Raw genomic sequence first — 22,053 nt, forward strand, 5'->3', positions numbered from 1 at the left:
TAGCACGGCTGTCAGCCAATCAGCATTCAGGGCTCAAACCACCCAGTTTATAATTCCCTATAACGCACGGTACATTTGCACAGTAGAATTCAATGGCGATAGTTCATTCTTCCATGTTCGAGCTACTTCAGTGGATGTTGAACACATTTCTACTGGCAAATAAACACATTTCTAGAGGTTATTGATGCTAACATAACTAATCGTAAAGTATGGGTGAACTATCTCTTCAATGTGATGTTAAGATAACTGAGCACTGTACTAGACTGAGAGCTGTGTGCCATTGACAATGGTGCTGCAGAGCTGTTATTAGTGGCTGTATCATTCCCTGCATGTCTAACCTACACACATGGACACCCTTGGGAAAAAATGGGTCAGACATAGATCTCTAGACAGAGCCATTCACCATGTCTGGCTCACCCCATCCTGTCTCGGTCTGTTTGTCTGTCTCTGTGTGTGTGTGTGCGTGTGTGTGTGTGCGTGTGTGTGTCATCCCTATTCCCTACCTCTATCTCCCCAGCCATACTCCCCATGGGAAACCACCCACGGTGAGCTCCGCAGACAGACAGACAGACAGATAGACAGACAGACTCCTATGGCATGATGGAAAGGGAGATAACAAGACTGGAGGAACAGGGGAGCGTCCGGGGGGACTGGAGTGCCTAAACTCTCTGTCTACAGCGAATTCTCAGAGTTACAGTTCTAAGGAGGAAAAGATATAGGGCTAAACTCACAGTAGCATATAAACTTACTGTGTTTAAACACCGTTTTTTTTCAACCAAGCAGTGCTGGACAGTAAGCAAAGACCTGCATAAACATAGCTAAAACTGGTGTTATCGCTGAACTATTCCATATAGCTGTGAGCCAACCTTTTCATGGGGAGCGTCTGAAATGGCACCCTATTACCTATGGTGCACACAACATACAGAAGATATAAAAATGTTGGACACAGGCATGCATCCCAAATGGCACCCTATACTGGGTCCTGGTCAAAAGTAGTACACTAAATAGGGAATAGAGTGCCATTTGGGAAGCAACCACAGCCTTGGTTTGTTTGTGCTTGTTCGCTGCCCCCTCCTCCTCCCGGCCATTGCAGATGCCGGTCATATAAAGCAGTAGTGGTGCAGAGGCAGGCACAGTGTTAAAAAGTATTTCTCTATCTGTGCTCTTAGATATTGGGTTTTGTTATAAAGGCCTTGCATTATTCAGTAGGCACAGGGAGACTGATTATTACCAATCGCAGTCCATTCTCCCATTTTTCCATCCCAAATTGAATCCTATTCCCTTTTTAGTGCACTACTTTCTTGACCAAGGTCGTGGGCTCTGGTCAAAAGTGTTGCACTATAAAGGGAAAAAGGGTGCCGTTTGGGACGAGTCCAGCTATGCTATAGTATCCAAACTAGAGCTAGGGTATGCAGCCTCTGAACGGACTTGGTGCTATTAACAAGACCCGTTGTTCCCCTAGGTTTTTGCTCAGGAGAGATGCACAGGGGCCAAAAGGACCATTGAGAGCTGTGAACAGCGACATTTTCGATTGAATTTAAAACAATTTTGGAAGGATGCAGCTAGGTAGAGACAGACCGCAATCGACTCACAAGGTTGGTGCAGTGGAACAGTGAACCATCACAGGGTCATTACATTTGTCCACATTTCATTGAGCCTAAGTTCTGGCATGTAAACGGCTGTCATTTTAGTGGAAAGTGCACCAAACGTTCCGATAAGACTACAAATCAACTTACTAATTAAAAATTACAAAATATGCCCAGAGTCCTCAGTCACAACTCTGGTTGTTTATGCAACTTCTCCTGTCTAAAAAAAATGAGGAAAGACTGGCAGAGATATCAAATAGGAGAGGAAGCGTTTGGCTGAGCATATGGCGCTGCTCTTACTTATGCAGCAGATATGAAGGATAAATATCCGAGGCAAGCTGCTGGGCCGACTCTGGTCTCCCAGTAGGATTGTCTTACGTCCCAGCAGGGTTAGAGTTCAGCTTGATCGTTTACAGTACTGGGGATCTAATGCATAGGACACTGGCTAATTTGCTCCCATATGGTAAACAGCTATTTTATTGCCTGTTGAGGCTGGGCGATAGATAATGAACGTTAACGTGTTGACCTATGCATATACTGCATAGGTGCGCCCTTATGACAAAGGCTGAACATGTGTGTTTTCCAAACGGCACCCTTTTCTCTGTATGGTGCACTACTTTTGACCAAAGTCCTGCCTTACTACCTGCCACTACCTGGTACCTGGGGCGGCAGGTAGCCTAGTAGCTAGAGCGTTGGACTAGTACCCGAAAGATCGAATCCCAGAGCTGACAAGATAAAAATCTGTCGTTCTGCCTCTGAACAACCCACTGTTCCTAAGCTTTCATTGAAAATGAGAAGTTGTTCTTAACTGACTTGCCAAGTTAAAAAATGTAGTGCATTGTGGAATAGGGTGTAATTTGAGACGTAGAAAAGTTTATGTGCTGAGATAAGGGGGATTTTCAACATGAGCTCTTGCAGGCGCAATTAGACTTTGCCATTAAGCGTTTGTTATCTTGACTTTTTCCCGCCATAGGCTTGGCACCTTGTTGATTACAACGCAAGCGATCGATAATTAAACCAATTAAACTCGACAGATGGGTCAATTTCTGCCATTGTTTTTGACTGAGACCGCTTCCGTGTCACAAAGTCTTATACAACTATATTTTCAGTTGATAAACCAATGGTAAGCTTCGGTATTAAGTATAGGGTTTGAGTGCCCATTTGTTTCACAAGAGGACCTAGTCTGTAGGCTAACAACTTGTGCTGCTGTCCAGGGTGCTGTGTTGGTGCAGTGCTGGTTCTTTCATAGGCTTACTGGTTGAGAGAAAAAGAGCTATGCTGTCGTGTAGTAAGTAGCCTTCCGCTGGGCACATACGTCAGTTCAACGTCTAGTTTTGATTTACATTTCGTTGAGTTGTCAAGTAAGTGAATTCAACCCAAAAACGTCACCATGTCATACTTTTCTTTTTAAATAAGAAATTCCCTTATGTTGATGATTTTTTTTCAAATCCAATCAGTTTTCCACCTCATCGCATTACATTCTTTGGTTGTAATGACGTTGATTCAACCTGTTTTGGCCCAGTGGGCTAGGCCAACTAGACTTACCAAAGACACTATATATTGGCTGTCGCTATATTCAAATCCGTTTCCCGATCATTCCCAGCAGCTCAGTGATGAGAGGGAAAAACATCTCATCTCGCTCCAAAAGGGAAATCAAATATTTCCAGTGACATCTGTGAAATGGCGCGTTTTCCCTCACTGTATTTAATAAATATTCATGTGATGGCCTCTGTGCTTGTTACGCAACAACATGTTAAATGAATGATTTGAATCCATTTCATATCCTTTTAGCACCCCTCTGATGAATGGTGAGGTGGATGGTGAGGGTTTGAAAAACGGTAGTTCACCGTTCCTTTTCGTTTGACTCTGCATGAGTGAGGAGGACCTTTGATCTGCGAGGAAATGTAGCCTACATGGACAATCACTGACTAATTATCTATTTGCTTAGCCTAAGATAATTTCATGATTCATGCATTTACTTTGCCTAACGTTTTTCTGTGGGTTGCTGAATTGGGTGACAAGATATTGTCTATTCTTGCATGGATGTGCACACATGAGAAACTTGATGCCAACTGGTCTGATGAAGGTATAGTGCAGACAATGAATTATCATTTCATTTGAATAAAGTGAATAAAGTAACTCCTTGCAATGAATATGCCAGAGACACATTTGAACCGGAATCCACAGTAGCCTACCTCACAAATGAAAAAAATGTTTTCCATAAGCAGAATTTCAAGTTTTATATGGCATCCAGGAGTTCAGACTAAGGAGTACAGACTATGGGCAAAATACTAATAGCCTAATGCAATACTTTTAATTTGAATGTATGTCATGCATAATATATTGTGTGATGAACACACAGGCAGGTAGATTCATTGTATGAGTGACACAACTCGTCCCCACGTGGGAAATAAAACATGACACTGCACTGAGATTGCATCAGATAAACCCCTGTCTGTGGGGAAATATGGGGATGAATGAGACACGCCAACTGGTGGAAGGTGAGAGAGGGAGAGAGAGCAAGAGAGAGAGAGAGGATAAATGAGACACATGCCAACTGGTGGAAGGTGAGAGAGAGAGACAGAGCAAGAGAGAGAGACAGACAGAGAGAGAGACAGAGCGAGAGAGAGACAGAGCGAGAGAGAGACAGAGCGAAAGAGAGACGGAGAGAGACAGAGCAAGAGAGAGACAGACAGAGAGAGAGACAGAGCGAAAGAGAGACGGAGAGAGACAGAGCAAGAGAGAGAGACAGACAGAGAGAGAGACAGAGCGAGAGAGAGACAGAGCGAAAGAGAGACGGAGAGAGACAGAGCAAGAGAGAAACAGACAGAGAGAGAGACAGAGCGAGAGAGAGATGGACAGAGAGAGAGAGAGACGTAGAGAGAGAGACAGAGCGAGAGAGAGATGGACAGAGAGACAGAGCAAGAGAGAGAGACAGAGCGAGAGAGAGACGGAGAGAGACAGAGCAAGAGAGAGACAGACAGAGAGAGAGACAGAGCGAGAGAGAGACAGAGCGAGAGAGAGATGGACAGAGAGAGAGAGAGCGAGAGAGAGATGGACAGAGAGAGAGAGAGAGAGAGAGAGAGAGAGAGAGAGAGAGAGAGAGAGAGAGAGAGAGAGAGAGCGAGAGAGATGGACAGAGAGAGAGAGAGAGAGAGAGAGAGAGAGAGCGAGAGAGAGAGAGAGAGAGAGAGAGCGAGAGAGAGATGGACAGAGAGAGAGAGAGAGAGAGAGAGAGAGAGAGAGAGAGAATACTCAGTGGGATAGTCAGAGAGAGGGACTCTGCCAGGATCCTCACTCTAGGGCCATGGGGAGTGGCTTCCTTTAAGGTGGAACTTCAGACACATAGGCTATACTTGGCCTAATGGAATACACGAGTTAGTTCAAATTCAATCAGTTCAATGCACTGTACTGATATATGACTTCAAAATGACTGTAGTTTATTATAATAAAAATTGTTTTTTGGGGTGGATTTAAATGCCAGTTCAACTTCAGAATGTAAAGAATGTAAAGCAGACTGCCATCTACAAGATACTTACTCCTGGTAAAACAAGTTCACCTTCTCCTATTCTCCCTTCTGTATTTGTAAATGTGAATTGCAGACCATAATAATAGCAGCCTAACAAACTCAACCCTAAAACAGTATAGCAGTGCTTTATCTTACTCTGACAGACAACATAGTAGTACACGACTCACGTCATGCAGTGGTGTAAAACATATATAATATGCTTCTAATCGCCTCGGTCCACCTTAAATAAAAGGCTGGACGTGATTAAGCCGCACAACCTGCTTCCTCTCCACTGTGCTGCAGAGAACCTGCCTCAACGCTGCCCTCATCCCGGCTGTGGCTAGCCTATAAAATCTAGGACGAGCAGAGCTAAAACCTCACAGCTACAGACAGGGGACAGCTCCGTGGTGCTGAAACCAACTGCCTGAAAACAAACTCAGCGGCTGCAACACCACACACATGTCAGGAAACATGCCTGGAATCAGGAAGGGACACTCTTGGCAACTTTTCCTACTTTCTTTCTTGGTTTTGGAGGGGTCAACGCAAGATTTCGGACAGACCCAGTTTATTTGCACGTCTGTGCCCAAGGATGTGGACTTGTGCGCGGCTACGATGCAGAACAGCGGTCCGGCGGAGGATTTGAAGACGACGGTGATGCAATTGAGGGAGACCGTGTTACAGCAAAAGGAGACCATCATGAACCAAAAGGAGACAATCAGGGAACTAACGTCCAAGTTGAGCCGGTGTGAGAGCCAGAGTCTGCCCGAGGCGGGAGCGGGAGGCCGGAGAATAGTACCGGGCGCCAAGAACACTATGGGGGACGTATCAAGGGGTCCACAAGACACTCTCGCTCAACTAGGACAGACTTTACAGACTCTCAAACAGAGGTTGGAGAATCTTGAGGTATGCACTGGCGTTTGTTTGGCCTCCCTATTTCGACCTAGTCATTTGGAATGCAGTTTGAGCTTTCAATCAACTTTTAATCCACTCCAATCGGCTCGGTTGGTTGTATAGCACATAGTGCTAAATGTGATAGTTATAAGTGCTCTATATAGTTGCGAATTGCTTACTATAGTGTTATTTCAGTCCAGTCACTAATTCTATAGACCTATTTAAAGCTCTTTTTCCGCATCCAGCCGTAAAGTGATTACTCTAGAGCACTATATAAAGCCGCACCACACTCCTGATAAGGACAGACAGACGCCTCATCTTTGGACCCATTTAGGCATTTGATGGAAATTGCCGAGGCAGTAAGCCCTCCACAAACGAGCTAAGCACCAGAGCTTTACCCACGACGAGCCCCGCCTCGTGCATGTAGGAGTGTTAATTTAAACCCGAAGTTATTTTAATCGTCCCATCTTGTCTGTTCCTATGTCCTTGTTCCGTTGTACAGCAATACAGCCGAAACAACGGTACGGCCCAGGCGAATAGTCTGAAAGACCTGCTTCAGAACAAGATTGATGATATGGAGAAGCAGGTGCTGTCCCGGGTCAACACCCTGGAGGAGACCAAACCGGGTCAGAAAAACGATACGGACCAGCGGAACCGAGTGGAGTCCACGCTGACTTCCATGCATCACCGGATAACGGACCTAGAGAAAGGTGAGTGAGCTATGAGGCAAAGAGATCATGCCCAAATGTACACAGTCAATATAATAGTTATGTTCATGTGAATGCTTGCTTATACAAACGACTAAACTGATTAGATTATTTTGATAATAATTTGCGCATAAAGTTTTAATAGTAAAAAAAAAAAAAATCATCCAAATGTGGTGGAATTGGCTCACTCAATTGTTTATATGTCTAAAACAATGCCAATTTCTAAAAACAACCCTGCATTTCACTTGGTTAATTGCCTGGTCCACATGAGGAATCACTACAAACCCGCAGACCACAGTAGCTTGTCAATACAGACAGTGCCGCAGCACAGCTCTCACCACAGTGCGTAATGGGAGATGGGAGATGGAGAGAGGGAGGTAGCTGCATTGCTTTGCATATCTCATATTAACACAGTGATGCCACGCTGGGATAATAATTAACGTGGCATGGAGCGACAGCCACTTTCCAGCGACTGTGAACGAGAGTCGTTGGTTTTGTAGGGGACATAGCGGCGCAGGAATTTTACCAGAGGGTTTTTAACGATGTGCGCAGTGCTTGATACAGCGTGCACAGTGTTGGAGACAGACAGGCGCATTTTGGAACATCAATCAAGGTTTAGTTCCTTACTGACAACCCCAACGGGATGGGGAGGAAGGGATGGCGCGTGTGTGTGAGTGAGAGAGAGAGAGAGAGAGAGAGGGAGAGAGAGAGAGAGAGAGAGCAATTCCCTGTTTGCCCTGCTCACGTGGTCACATCATACCGCAGATAATAGGTTAGGAGAGAGATACACAGTCTGTTCTAAGCCAATTATATAAATCAGAGCATCGTCAAACAAACAAAAAAAGGAGAAAACCTTAAGTTAGGGATCGAACATCTCTACTGGTGGAGCAAACCATGTATACGAATAAATCAATCAATCACATGATATGACATAACTGACTATAACATAGGCCTGTGAGTGCAATGTCAATGATATACATCACGGAAAGGTAAACAAGTAGGCCTATGTTTCGTCCGCAGGTGGGAAAGACAACAGACCACTGGACAAGTTCCAGCTGACATTCCCGTTGAGAACCAACTACATGTACGCCAAAGCCAAGAGAACCCTGCCGGAGATGTATGCCTTCACCGTGTGTCTGTGGATTAAATCTAACGCGTCGCCCGGAGTGGGCACACCTTTCTCCTACGCTGTCCCAGGGCAGGCCAACGAGCTGGTGCTGATTGAGTGGGGAAATAACCCGATGGAGATACTCATCAATGATAAGGTAATGATCGCAGATGGCAATGGCATATTCTACACAGCAGTTGGTAATAGGCAAAATGGACAGATCGCCATTCGTAAATGTGGTGTGCCAGACTAGCAAATTAAACTACGCAGCATTATGCAATGTCTGGGAAAGTTATGGAGACGTGACAAGCAACTTAATTATACAAATGTTGCATTTACATCCAGTGCTATGTCTGAAAACATTCAAAACCGTAGCAATCATTAGTTCTAGGCCAGGCCTATTTGAACATTCATTAATGGGTGCGCTGTCCATGCTGCAGGTGGCCAAGTTGCCGTTCATCATCAACGACGGGAAGTGGCATCACATCTGCATCACCTGGACCACGCGCGACGGGATGTGGGAGGCGTTTCAGGACGGAGTGCTCCGGGGCAGTGGAGAGAATCTGGCGCCATACCATCCCATCAAGCCGCAGGGAGTCCTCGTATTGGGACAAGAGCAGGTAAGAGGGTTCACTAAATGAGGATGAACTAACTTTAGATTACATTGGTATGCAAGTCGTGATATATTATTGAGATCAATGGCCTGGGGGAAATAATTATATCCATTAGTAATGAAAATATTAGAGCACGTTTTCTCTCCATTGATCAAAGGGAGGAATATTCAAGTGATGGGAAAGTTGAGAGACCTAGACGAAATTGTCAATTAAGACGTAGCCATCTAATTCAGGCCCTCGAGCTAGATATCGTAGAATACCCCCACTCAGTTGGGACAATGCCCAATCCACTTCAGATAGAAAAGTGGCAAATCTGTAGCAATTAAAGAGTAATAGGCATATCTTGTCATGAAAAGCAAATAACGTGTCAATGGTTAAATTTGGGCTTCGGTTGTGGTGGATCTGTCACGAAGAGCGGCTGCTTTTTAATTATAGTTTTATGATAGATAGAAATAGAAATCAAAACATGTCCATGGTATAGGACAATTGTATTCCTTCCTAATACAGTACAGGATGATTAGCTTATTACACACATTTGTAATAGATTGGCCATGCGTAAAAGAAAGGCTGCGCGCGTATCCACAATTCGCGCCACTAACCTTGAACTTGTTATCTTGTTGCTCCACAGGACACGCTGGGGGGAGGTTTCGACGCCACACAAGCATATGTGGGTGAGCTAGCAAATCTCAACATGTGGGATAGGAAGCTTTCCATCGGGGATATTTATAACCTGGCAACCTGCAACAGTAAAGCGCAAACTGGCAATGTATTCTCTTGGTCGGAGTCCAACATTGAAATTTTCGGTGGAGCTACCAAGTGGACATTCGAGCCGTGCCGTGCGCTCAACTGAACTGCATTTCGACATGAAACCAAGGCCAATCCGATTTATCTGTATTTCTTTTGAGCTTCTGCCGTTCTTGTCTTCGTTATGACGTTCGTTACAGACTATTTGGTATTTATTTAATGATAAGCTTATACCTGGGATTTCTATTAGATATTTATGTACGAAACAACTTTTTTTGATCTTGAGAAAAATCTAATTCGTCTTGGAAACCTCAGTTGGACAGTGTTGGTATCTGTTTGTTTGGTTTTCTATTGGAGTTTTGTTGCAAGCGCACTTTAGCTTTTTTGATTCGCTTATTTTGTCTTGGACTGGCAGCTGGGCAATCCACGCCTTATGTTGGACAATTCACAGCACAGTGCGAAATTTATGGAGCCATCCTCTAGAGTGGAACTCACGCTGTCTGTCCAAGTATTGTCAGTATTTGACGCCGTGAAATGATACAGCACCCTCCAAATCCCTCAACCCCCCCCCCCCCCCCCCCCCCCCCCCGGATCTTGCACTGTGAATGACGAGAGCCATGTAGAGAGAGGACGCCGAGGGTACGTTGAAGGACACTGCAAGTCGGACTGTAAAAAATAATTTGTAATTGTCGTTCGCTTCAAAGTGTCTCCTGTAAACCCTGTAAAGGAATGTCGTTAATTGCCAACATGCAATAAAGCCTGGGTGCCTTGGGCTGGTGCAAATATTCAGCGCATACGTTTTATGTTGCAAATTATATGTATTGTTTGTTTTGTATTTATTTTGAGGGAGGGTGGGAGAGTTTCTTGTTATTATTCTGATAAATGTAATTGAATTGAAGTTTGTTCACGGATATGATGACGTGTTTGGGCAGGTGTTTGTACTACCGGTATCTGTATTCGGGAATGTTACGGTGTCTGTATAGTAACAGCATGACTGAGTGACAAAACGCTGCCACATCTGCTTGACTATCCTTTCTGGGACTGGGTGGTTTTCTACTGGATTGTTATATGCTCCAAGCATGGCAACATTGAAAGATATGAAAAATATATAATTTTTGTAATAAAATTGTGATACATAAGAGTTAAAAGTGTATTCATGGGCTGGCATTAATCGTATGCAGCAAAATATGTGGATGAGAAGAGAGAAAGAGAGAGCGGGAAAATGTGGGAGAGAAAGAGAGAATGATAATTATTGCTAGTTAAATCTGCTTTAATCTTGTCACATGGTGTAGGAGAAAGACGTTCGTGCTGGATAAGTGAAAAAAAACGCCTGAACTCAGACTGAAGGTCAGAGAGGTGCTGGGAACAACTGAAACAGTGTGTGTGGTGTGTCTTTTTAGCTGACTGCAGAAGACAACACTCCCAAATGCTTTGTGGTGTCTGCGTGCGTTTGAGGCCCGCACAGTCCGCCCTAATGAAAGCGAGGCTGTCGAAAGAAGAAAACGCCTAGTCATATCACTCCCCTTTGCAATAGTCAGTTCAATCGGTTGCGATGCAATCTGAACCAAACCTACAGAAAGCGCCATGCTATACTGTAGCCTATACTGCTCTATTTTGTTCTGTATCAGTTCACAGTGTTGTGTTAAGTGCCACCCTCTCCTATCACATACATCATGTAACAAAACACTCCAGTCCTGGATGCTGATGGTCTTGTACTTTGACAGTTACTGCATTGAGCTGAGTCAGTTATTATTCGTTATCACCCACGTATCAGATGGTGTAACAAACATCTCAGAGAAGGACCCACATTTAACTCTGCCTCTTGCAGCATGGCTTTTGGAGAAATTGTGCAGCCTGCACCATCATGCTTGGCTTGCTGTTACCATAGAAATCTATGGCATTACCCATAAATCACGTGGGTAGTTAGTTATCCAGAGGGAGAGCTGGGAGGGAAGGTCTCATGAAAGACCAGTTAGAAAAATGATCTTCCCTGAGAGCCAACATTGATCAGATAGGAGCAATGAGCAGCTGTAGGCCTTAGTTAGTAGGTAGCCAGAGGGAGAGATGGGAGGTGTAGTCCCTGACAGAAAGAGAAAGAGGTCCCTTGAGGGGACAGACCCTCATTAGCTTGGACAAAACATTCACACACAGCCTCACTGACCCAGAGACTCATTCTCCCAAGGTGCACTACCTCGTACCCAAGGTCAAGAGCCTAGTAACAAAGTAATGAGGTGGGTGCTCTCCCTTAGAGAACAGGCGCCCTTACTCTTCTCACTACCATCCTTTCACACATACAGAACACACACCAAACTGGACTGGTTACACCCGAGGCCTGTTTCTGATGGGTCGAGAGAGTACATTGGACTGGTAAACAATGCTGGAGAAGGGTTGGAATTGCACAATGAGTCTTGGGGGTGGCCTAAAACTAGTGGGTTGAACCAACAGTAATTCAAAAACTTATGGGGGAGCTCATTTTACACTATCAACACAGGGAGCCAGGGGCGTCATCCATCCATTATTTTAGAGGGGCGCAAAGTAAGTTAGGATGGAGGGGGGTGGTCCGGAGGGGTGCTGATAAATCTGAGAATTGAGCATTTTTGAAACACCTGAAACAGCTTTTAACTGATCTACAGCCATAATCATTATGCCTATTTCTATGTCAAAATATTTGTATTTTTCTGCATAGGTTATATAAGCATACCTCTTTACCTGTTCAATTTGAATTTTAATTAAAGATGCACATTGATTCTTTAAGAACTTTTATGCCTTAGGAGATTAGTACAACACTGGTATATAGCATCATAGCCCAAGAATTAAAGCAATTTTAGTATTTTTTTAAGTCTACTGTACCAACCTTTCCAGCAGGCATGCCAGCTAAGATAGTTTGACAAGCTACTCTAGCTTGATTGATAGCCTGAAATGGCTTGGTAGCTAGTTAAGAGGTTGGTAGGTTGGGAAGCTATCTAGCTGGATAGCTAAAGCAAACTTCATACATTTGCTGCAGTAGGAGGCTAGTATTATAGAGAAACAACAAAATATTTTCCTTTTATTTATTTATCAAGAAGGAATCAATAGGCTACATAGCTTACGAGTCATGCCCATCACTGGCAGCTAAAATCAAATCAAACGCTCTGTGTGGTCACTCAACACTTCTTCCTCCACTAATGATACTGTCTGCATGCACTAAAGCCCTCAAACTCAACTCTGGACATCGAAGCCAGTTCCACTGCGTTCTTTCATTTCCCTCTCTTTCCCCCTCTCATCAGGGACTGAATTAGACCTGGGACACCAGGTGTGTGCAATTAATGATCAGGCAGAACAGAAAACCAGCAGGCTCCGGACCTCGTAGGGTAAGAGTTGAATACCCCTGCACTAAAGCATCTAGCGTCCTGCCTAGCATAGCTTTTCTCCATGGTACACCTTGGAAGGAACCACTTACTAGGGAGAATGGGGGGAGGGGGTACTCTATGCCTGGTCCAGTAAGTGTGCCCCCTCCGCAAAATGCCACTGACAGATCTTTTTATCTATAATTATGATAAAACGTGGTGTTAAAATTACGTTTGTAATCAATTTAACCTCAGAATTTTTTTAAACAGGACAAATCTGAGGGGGCACTTGGCTTTGTGCCCCATATGGGCATGACACCTCTGCAGGGAGCTCCCCCTGCTTTGATATGGGAGTGCCCAGCCCTCTTGAAAACCCCTGTAAATTCTCTGCTATGTTTCACTCAATATATTTATTTAGTCCAGGACTAGGACATGCTACACACTCAAATCACTAGTCAACAAATCACCAAGCCTGTGATTAGTTTAAGCAGGTGTGCTACTACTGAAATAGATTAGAAGTGGAAGTGTCTGGGTGGCCTGAGGACAGGGTTGAGAATCACCCACACAGCACGTTGACAAGGGATGAGGCTCCACTATACTGTCCAAACAACAGCAGGATCAAAGGAGAGGAGAGGAGGGAGGGTGATCTACAGTACTGCCACAGTATCGGTTTATAGCCAGCCTCTCAGTTGACGTCACCACAAAGCACCCGTCAATGGCCGACTGGCTATGCCGTCATAATCACTGGGGCTGCTGCTTACTACGCTGCTCACGAATTCCCTGCTAGCGTAATGCTGCTAAGCTGTAATGGGTGTAGTGCATTGCTAGAGTACGACCGTGCATTGCTAGAGTACGACCGTGCATTGCTAGAGTACGACCGTGCATTGCTAGAGTACGACCGTGCATTGCTAGAGTACGACCGTGCATTGCTAGAGTACGAACGTGCATTTGTGAAGTGGTCATCTGAATATTCTTTGCGCCAGGAGACGTCATCAATTGTACCAGGCAGACATTCCCCTGAAAAATGTAAATAACTGATCTGAAAAGCTGATTTTATTTCACCTTTATTTAAATAAGCAAGTCAGTTAAGAACAAATTCCTATTTACAATGACAGCCTAAGAACAGTAGGTTAACTGCCTTGTTCAGGTGAAGAACAACAGATGTTTAAATTGTCAGCTCAGGGATTTGATCTTGCAACCTTTCGGTTACTAGTCCAACGCTCGAACCACCAGGCTACCTGCCGCCCCTGATAGAAATCAGTCAAAGGATCAACCTATGAAAGACATGAAATCTCATATATAACATGATAACTTTCCTGTCAAACTGACCAAGACTTGAATTGATCAGGATAACTGTAATTTCAGATCCTAATTTAAGTAATTCATAATTAACCAATCCATAAATCAATGCCCTCAATCTTAATTCAAAACAGACAAACCATGAACTAAAATAACAAACTCTACAAGAACAATATGAAAACAGTAATAGACTTTAGTGTAAGGATTTCTGCCCAGGGTTGTTACATATGCTGCTTTTATATGCTGAGTTACATTAGATCATATTTTGCTGGGCAAGCACCATTTTCCAGGGCACCTCCCTTGCCTATATGTAAACATCTGTTATTTCTCATACCATAGAGGTCACCATAAGGTGCCCTACTTCCCAATTCAGGCTCCATCCCTCTTTATAGAGCTACGTTTTGTAATCAGTGTTCCACAATGCAATTGATCTCCAGTCAACCGCACATTAATAACTATCTGGAATGAAAGAATCAGCCAGAGAAATATTGGTTCACCCGTACAGTTTCTCTCAGCATTGAGCACTGACCTGGAAAGCTCCTGGAATGCTATTTTTCGCTTTACAATGCAGTGCTGCTATAAATACAATGGGCAATGATAGCAATTTTATTTCAAGGATAATGGAACATAAGTTATGAAGGAAAGAACATGATTTATGTCATTCTCCAACAAAGACACAACTTGTTCTATGCAATGATACACAAAACGTGACACGCTATGTCATGTCAGTTCACCACAAAACCAGTGGTCCCTGTCAACCAACGTACGCCACAGCCGTAAATGCCACCATATCAAGATTGATCTGGACGATTTTAACAATATTTCAATGTAATGTTCGGTTCACCTCACCACAAAAACCAATAATCTCTGTCAACCAATATTACCATATCCATTGACAATACCAGTAAGATTCATGGTGCCTCCTCAGCAATGTAAATCTTTCCTAGGGAGGAGTTTTTTTTTGTCAGATTGAGTGGATAAAGAGAGGAAGTTTCAGCTGTCTCATTAATTCATAACCTGTCCCTGGTGGCACTAGTCCCTGGGAGGAAGATGAATAATGTTTTAGTCCAGAGGAGCAGTCATACCTCTTGTTGGCGCAGGTAGCACAAACTTGCACAACACCATGCACCATAATGAGAGCCTGGGGTTGCTGTGTTAAAACATGCAAATGCAAAATGCAAGGAAAATCTGAAAATCCCATCCCAAAACACTTTTTCCCCCACACTCCCCTTTGTATTGTGCACTGCAAGGCCTTTTTAATACAGATGTATGATCTTAATTCGATCACCCTGTTGCAGGAGTACTTTCCTGCGATGCAGGAAATTTAAAATGTGCAGTATTTAAAAATTTAATAAAATGTATGCACTCTACTGTAAGTCGCTCTGGATAAGAGCGTCTGCTAAATGACTAAAATGTAAATGTAAATGCAGTATATTTGAGGTTTAAAAAGGCTTCACGTTTGTAATTTCCACCATTAAGAAAAATGTATCAACCCCTACAAAAATGTCAATTTATTATTATCCACATAATAATTCACATTTTCAGTTGCTGATGGATTATTTTCCTGCTGTAGCAAACTGGCTGAAATGAAGATCCTACATCTGTATGCAAGGCTGTCAGTGTGTTATTTCAGCCTGTGCAACATGCAGGCAACAGTTCCCTCTTTTATCATAACTGCACTGAGCAGAAGGGGGATTCTACTAACAGCTGAGGACTAAAAGTTGACCATCCAACTCAGCCGAGTCTTTAAAGAGAGATAAAGAGAGAAAGCCACACCTCCCTTCCTCCCTCCTCCTCCTCTCATCTCTCCTTTCCTCCTCTGGTCCTCTCGCCATGGAGAGGCAATCACAGAAGGGAGCACGAGCTTGGCTCGTGGCATTTAACAAGCAGCGGAGTCTTCCGGGCTGGATGCAGGCTGGGATAATGAGCCCGCTCACAGGTAAGGTCAGGATCCATGTGGTTCTTCCTCCGTTATAGTGAGTCCTCTGACGGCACAGCTCCACTACAGTTGGACAGAGACTGGAGAAAGCGAGAGAGAGAGCGAGAAAGAGAGGAAGCGAGAGCGAGAGAGAGATTCTCTGGCTTCCGATTCCAACCCAAAAGGTAGACTAGAAGAAACATTACTGGCCTTCTGTGTCCATTGCCCTCTTTTCTGATTCCTCAGACAGACATCCTTCCATCAGAGGTAAGACGAATGTCGATGTTGGGTGTGAGTCAACCCAAAGACAAGCAGAAGAAGCATATCTATCCTGAATGAGATCCTTACATTGCAGACTTTGTCCACTCCAAGTTTGACCCACTCGAATGCTGTATCCACTCGAATGCAGGATGGATGGTATTAGTGTCAGTCAGTAAAGGCTGAGCTATAGGTCCACAGATGGAGGATCTCTATGCCTGCGGCTCTCTGACCTCTCAGGTGAATTCACAGTTCAGACAGGTCCAGCCCAGTGGTTCTGACCAGCTGTTATTGGCTGTGTACCAGACAACACTGCCCAGACACTGGGCAACACGGTCAGTCGGATAGCTGTGGAAGCCTGGCTAAAAGACGGTACACAGGCCAATATAACCTCTCTCTCTCTCTCTCTCTCTCTCTCTCTCTCTCTCTCTCTCTCTCTCTCTCTCTCTCTCTCTCTCTCTCTCTCTCTCTCTCTCTCTCTCTCTCTCTCTCTCTCTCTCTCTCTCTCTCTCTCTCTCTCTCTCTCTCTCTCTCTCTCTCTCTCTCTCTCTCTCTCCCTCTCTCTCTCTCTCTCTCTCTCTCTCTCTCTCTCTCTCTCTCTCTCCCTCACTCCCCTCCCTCCTCTCCCTCCCTCCCTCACAGGGGAGCCAGTTACACACCATATCTCACAGAAACAGGTCATCCACCAGAGGAGGCGAGTGATTTCCATAATAGGAAAAAAAGCTGACATTGAACTGATCCTTGCATTGACTAAACAGTGCTGAGAGAAGAGGAGAGGAGGGGAGAGGATGGGAGAGGAGAAGAGAGGCCGGGAGAGGGGAGGAGAGAAAGGGAGAGGAGAAGAGAGGACAGAAGAGGAGAGGAGGAGAAATCACAGGAATCTAAGGAGGCGTGAATGCATGTGTATAGAAAACCCCTGGAGAAGGCTATGAGGGACGAATGTGGTCTGTCACCAGTGGTGACCACCTAGAGCTAGAAAGAGGAAGGGTGTAAAGTGAGCTATGCAATCTCCCTAAGGTCCCTCAATTATGCGCTTTCACATATTCAAGGTCACTTGTAGCAGAAGCGACCTTGGCTGTAGTGTAGACATTAAGGGCATTTGATAACACCTTCTTTACCACAGCTCCCCCTTAAGTGATCACAGCTCTGAAGGCAGAGCTTGCCTGTGTGTGACCAGGACTCAGCGGGAGAAAGGGGAAGAGAGGGTAGAACGAGAGGTGGCGCTAGAGAGGTAAAGCGAGAGGTAGACAGGTAGAGAGAGAGAGGTAGTGCAAGGTAAAGAGAGAGAGCGTTAGAGAAAGCATGCTATGGAGGGAGAGGTAGAGTGAGAATGGTAGAGGGAGCGCTGTGGGACGAAGGTCTGATGACAGTGGAATGGAATATGATAGAAGCCGTCGGGCCGGTAGGCACATGCTGTACATATTCCATCTCACAGCCAGATCGGGGAATGCCGATGATGCCAGCCCCCCCCCCCCATCACTCCCTCTGTGCCCGAGCGCCGCAATAGCAGCATGAATAATTGAACATTGAACGAGCCCGATTCGGGGATTGGAGAATTTCTGTTGCGAGTATCTTGCAGGTGAGGCGGCAGTCGTAGAGACAGCAATAACTTTTTCCAAACACCCCCCGCCACAAACCACCCGGGATTCAATAGCTTGTGTGGAGGAGAGGGGTTATCTACATGGGAATGCACACATGAAAACAACAAACACACAAATCCTCGCCCAGGAGGAGATCTGCTAGCTAACTGCTGGAGCTGGCAGTTCTATTCATCTCTACAGTACAGTACCTGCAATCTGATTACAGTACTGGAATGTAATCATCTGTGTGGACTGGAGACCTTTTGTTCACCTGTGGGGAACATTTAGCTCCATCGGTAGTTGAGGATACTTGTGACCCACAGTAATTAAAGAGACAGTAGCCCCACTCAAACACACGCGCAGGTATACACACACACCATCTGGGCGCTGCACCCCGGCAGGCCCGCCATAATTAGGTCAGTCACAGGCTGTGCCAGCCACTCATATGCACGCACGTACGCCACACACACACACACACACACACACACACACACACACACACACACACACACACACACACACACACACACACACACACACACACACACACACACACACACACACACACACGCATCTCCTTAAAAAGTTACTTCTCCAAGAAGAAATGCGATGTCACCTGTCTGTAGTGTGAGCAGGCATACTGAGTCAGACAGAGACTGTGTCTGTAGTGTGAGCAGGCATACTGAGTCAGACAGAGACTGTGTCTGTAGTGTGAGCAGGCATACTGAGTCAGACAGAGACTGTGTCTGTAGTGTGAGCAGGCATACTGAGTCAGACAGAGACTGTGTCTGTCTGTGTGAGAGAGAGAAAGAACGAAGAAGAGTGTGTGTGTATGTGTGTCTGTGTGTGTGTGCATCTGTGTGTGTATGTGTGTGTGTCTGTGTGAGTATGCGTGGGTGTCTATGTGTGTGTGTGTGTGTGTGTGTGTGTCTGTGTCTGTGAGTGCCTGCCAACCTGTATCTCGGGCCTGATGTAAATTCCAATTTGTGCAGCAGATAGACCAGACAGAAGGGCTTTTTAGGTAAATGGGGCTGTAATCAAATAGCAGCAGGTGTAACCTCCTTAATTGCACATCTGTTATTTTAAAGGTCACGGCTATTGGGCACAACTGGTGAATAGGGAAATAGAGGCAGAACTTGAATTCAAACTCCTTTCCCAATGATTAGCAGTCTAATGCACTAAGCCTAAAACAGGCGGACCAAATGCTAGCACACTAAACCCCGGAAAATGAGACAGAGGCAGCGAGGGGGTTAGCTACTTAGCTACTACATGGCAACTATGGTACTTAGTATATACACACACAGTTCTGGCAGGCACAATATCAGTGTCTAGACTTTTCAATTCAGTAAAGCTTTATTGGTCAAAACCACAGTAGATGTGTAGATATTGCCAAAGCAGATGAGTTTTGGAAAATAAATGAAAATAACTTTGGATCACATGTTCTGGAGTGCAGAATTCTATTAACAGAATTGACCCTTTCTATTTCTTTACACTATATAATATTTTGGGACTGAGGCCTGGCAGACAAGAGAAGGAGAGACAGTATCAAAGACTGTAATTCAGGAGCTGAGGGAAATCCAGGCAGAGGGAACAACATGGGACTGCAGTACTGACTAACACTAAAATGACTCCATACATACCCTTCAAACAGATAGCGAGAGAGACAAAGAGAGACAAAGACAGATAATAATACAACACACATACAGTCTTGAAGACATCACAGGCAAAATGCTTAGGGACTGATGCAGGGAGGAATCAGAAGGAATTAAACGAAGAGAGAAAGATGAAGAAAATATAGAGAGTCAGACCTGAGGAAGCCCTGAGAGATAAAGAGACCTGAGGAAACCCTGAGAGAAAAAGAGACCTGAGAAAGCCCTGAGAGAAAGAGACCTGAGGAAGCCCTGAGAGATAAAGAGACCTGAGGAAGCCCTGAGAGATAAAGAGACCCGAGGAAGCCCTGAGAGAGAGACCTGAGAAAGCCCTGAGAGAAAGAGACCTGAGGAAGCCCTGAGAGATAAAGAGACCTGAGGAAGCCCTGAGAGAGAGTGAGACCTGAGGAAGCCCTGAGAGAGACCTGAGGAAGCCCCGAAGGACAGACCTGAGGAAGCCCTGAGAGAGAGAAACACCTGAGGAAGCCCTGAAAGAGAAAGATACCTGAGGAAGCCCTGGGAGAGAGAGAGAGACCTGAGGAAGCCCTGAGAGAGAGACAGACCTGAGGAAGCCCTGAGAGATAAAGAGACCTGAGGAAGCCCTGAGAGAGAGTGAGACATGAGGAAGACCTGAGAGAGACCTGAGGAAGCCCCGAAGGACAGACCTGAGGAAGCCCTGAGAGAGAGAAACACTTGAGGAAGCCCTGAAAGAGAAAGAGACCTGAGGAAGCCCTGAGAGAGAGAGAGACCTGGGGAAGCCCTGAGAGAGAGACAGACCTGAGGAAGCCCTGAGAGAAAGAAACATGAGGAAGCCCTGAGAGAGAGAGAGACCTGAGGAAGCCCTGAGAGAGAAAGAGACCTAAGAAAAAACTGAGGGAGAGAGAGAAAGGTACTGGAGCACTTGTTCTTGCACATCTGGTGATTACAGTTGAAAACATCAGGTTTGACCTTATGAGTTGGAATCATGGCGTCGTGGAGGAACCATCCCCTCCACTTACACTAATGTCATGACGTTGGCCTGTGAGTAAGGTTTATGACTCCCCCATAAATACCTTTCTCCCTTCCTTCTCTCTCTGACTCTACTGAAGGACTCTTGAATAGCCTTTGTTAAACATAGAGAGTCTGGGAACATCAAACAAGTGGGGGGAAAGGAACCATATTTCGGTAATAGAACCAGTTGAAAATATGCGTTAGTACTTAATGAATATGATGTCAGTTCGGTTGTCATCTGAGACATTATGACTGATGACAGGACGACATAAACTGTATCTGGGAAAGTCTACACATTCTAGTTATCAGATTCACATGGAATTGTTGTGCAATTTAAATGTTTGAATATGAAACTATTTGTGAAAAGATTAAATGTAATTTTAGCTTCCAAATGAGAGAATTGGGTTTTCATAAGGTTAGAGCCCTGCTCAATCAGTGGCCCGCCCCTGTGAAGAGACATGGGTTATAAACAATGAAACACACCCTTCTCTCCCTCCACTATATAAGCCCTTGACGAAAATGTAACCATCTATTCCGAGGACGAAAGGACGACAGTCCATACGTTAAAAAGGACTAACATGTCAACCACAGAACTAAGCCAACCTCAGCGTGAGCTTTGGTTGTGAATGGTATGAACTTTGAACTCTTATTCACTAGAGAAGTGAGACATCCTAGCCGTTGAGTTAGCAACATCAGCTGTAAACGTGGGCTAGGAAAGGACGGACGACGTATCCAGTCTAACACACAACGAAGATACTACAACGTATCCAATTTACCACCAGAGACATTCTTCCGAGAACAGGAAGATCTCTGTTGGACAACACGGCCAGCATCTACGACCAACCTACCGAAGCGCAGCTCAGAGTAAATATTTATTGCATTTCCCTTTTCCAAATGGGCGGTAATTTAGAATGCATAAGATACTGTATTTACGAAAGCTTAGCTTCTCCCTTTGTTCCTCAGTCTTCCCGCTCTTTCATTCAAGCCCAACCCCCTCTCTTTGTGTAACAAGCCATCATACAGGTTCCGGACGTTTTCTGTATGACATAATTTGCATTCTGTGTATATGTAATTCTGTGTGATTAGTTAGGTATTTAGTAAATAAATAATTAAACCCAATTTTGTATTGCTGATTCAACTTGTTAGCCAGGGTTCATGAAGATAACCAAGAATTTACAACTTTCAGATGAGACTCAAATAAGGTGACGATTAATATTGACTGCTATTGATGTAAAATATTACTAGGTCTTTAAGAGTTTATTCGGAAGATAACAGCTCTATAAACATTATTTCGTGGTGCCCCGACTTTCTAGTCAATTACATTTACATGATTAGCTTAATCAGGTAATATTAATTACAGAGAAAGGATTTTATAGAATAGCATGTCATATCAGTTTATCCGGCATAGCCAAAGACACAACACTAATTACTTCAGTGTTGTCCCTGTGAAAGGAAACCTAAGCCCTCTGCACACTGAAAGAAATCACTTCACATACTGGCACTGGAGATGAGTTAAAACACATTTTGCCCTAGTTGCACGGGTGTGTGGGAGGGAGTGTTGTGAGTATGTACGTATGAGTGTGTGTAGTCCCGTGTAGCTCAGTTGGTAGAACATGGCCCTTGCAGCACCAGGATTGTGGGTTCGATTCCCATGGAGGACCAGTACGAAGAAAGTATTAAAATGTATGCACTACTGTGAGGTGCTCTGGATGGGCCCCATCTGAACTCTATCTTAATAGACCTATGAGAGGTCACAAACACCATGGTGGCGGTTCTAGCTTGTATTGCTCCCTGGGCGAACCCCCCTCCCTTGACAACTGCAAAAAACAAACTGTATTTTTATTCAGACATTTGGAACAACACAAATAAATAATC

At 44.7% G+C, this 22,053-nt stretch overlaps 1 protein-coding gene across 1 annotated transcript; it reads left to right on the plus strand.

The window, feature by feature from the left end:
- The first annotated feature begins 5,453 nt into the window (after positions 1-5,453).
- LOC106564925 (neuronal pentraxin-1) lies at positions 5,454-9,846 on the plus strand. The gene is made up of 5 exons (XM_014131453.3): positions 5,454-5,997; positions 6,488-6,695; positions 7,713-7,957; positions 8,241-8,420; positions 9,043-9,846. Exons 1-5 carry the CDS (start codon positions 5,554-5,556, stop codon positions 9,262-9,264), a joined length of 1,299 nt encoding a protein of 432 aa, XP_013986928.1. The 5' UTR covers positions 5,454-5,553; the 3' UTR covers positions 9,265-9,846.
- The last annotated feature ends 12,207 nt before the right edge of the window (positions 9,847-22,053 follow it).

Source organism: Salmo salar, chromosome 12 (assembly GCF_965601325.2).
Source record: "Salmo salar chromosome 12, fSalSal1, whole genome shotgun sequence".
NCBI lineage: Eukaryota > Metazoa > Chordata > Actinopteri > Salmoniformes > Salmonidae > Salmo > Salmo salar.

Coding starts and splice junctions, on each gene's coding strand:
- LOC106564925 (XM_014131453.3), top strand. CDS start 5,554: ATGTCAGGAAACATGCCTGGAATCAGGAAGGGACACTCTTGGCAACTT. Junction 6,696..7,712: donor GATAACGGACCTAGAGAAAG/GTGAGTGAGCTA, acceptor TTTCGTCCGCAG/GTGGGAAAGACAACAGACCA. Junction 7,958..8,240: donor AGATACTCATCAATGATAAG/GTAATGATCGCA, acceptor TCCATGCTGCAG/GTGGCCAAGTTGCCGTTCAT.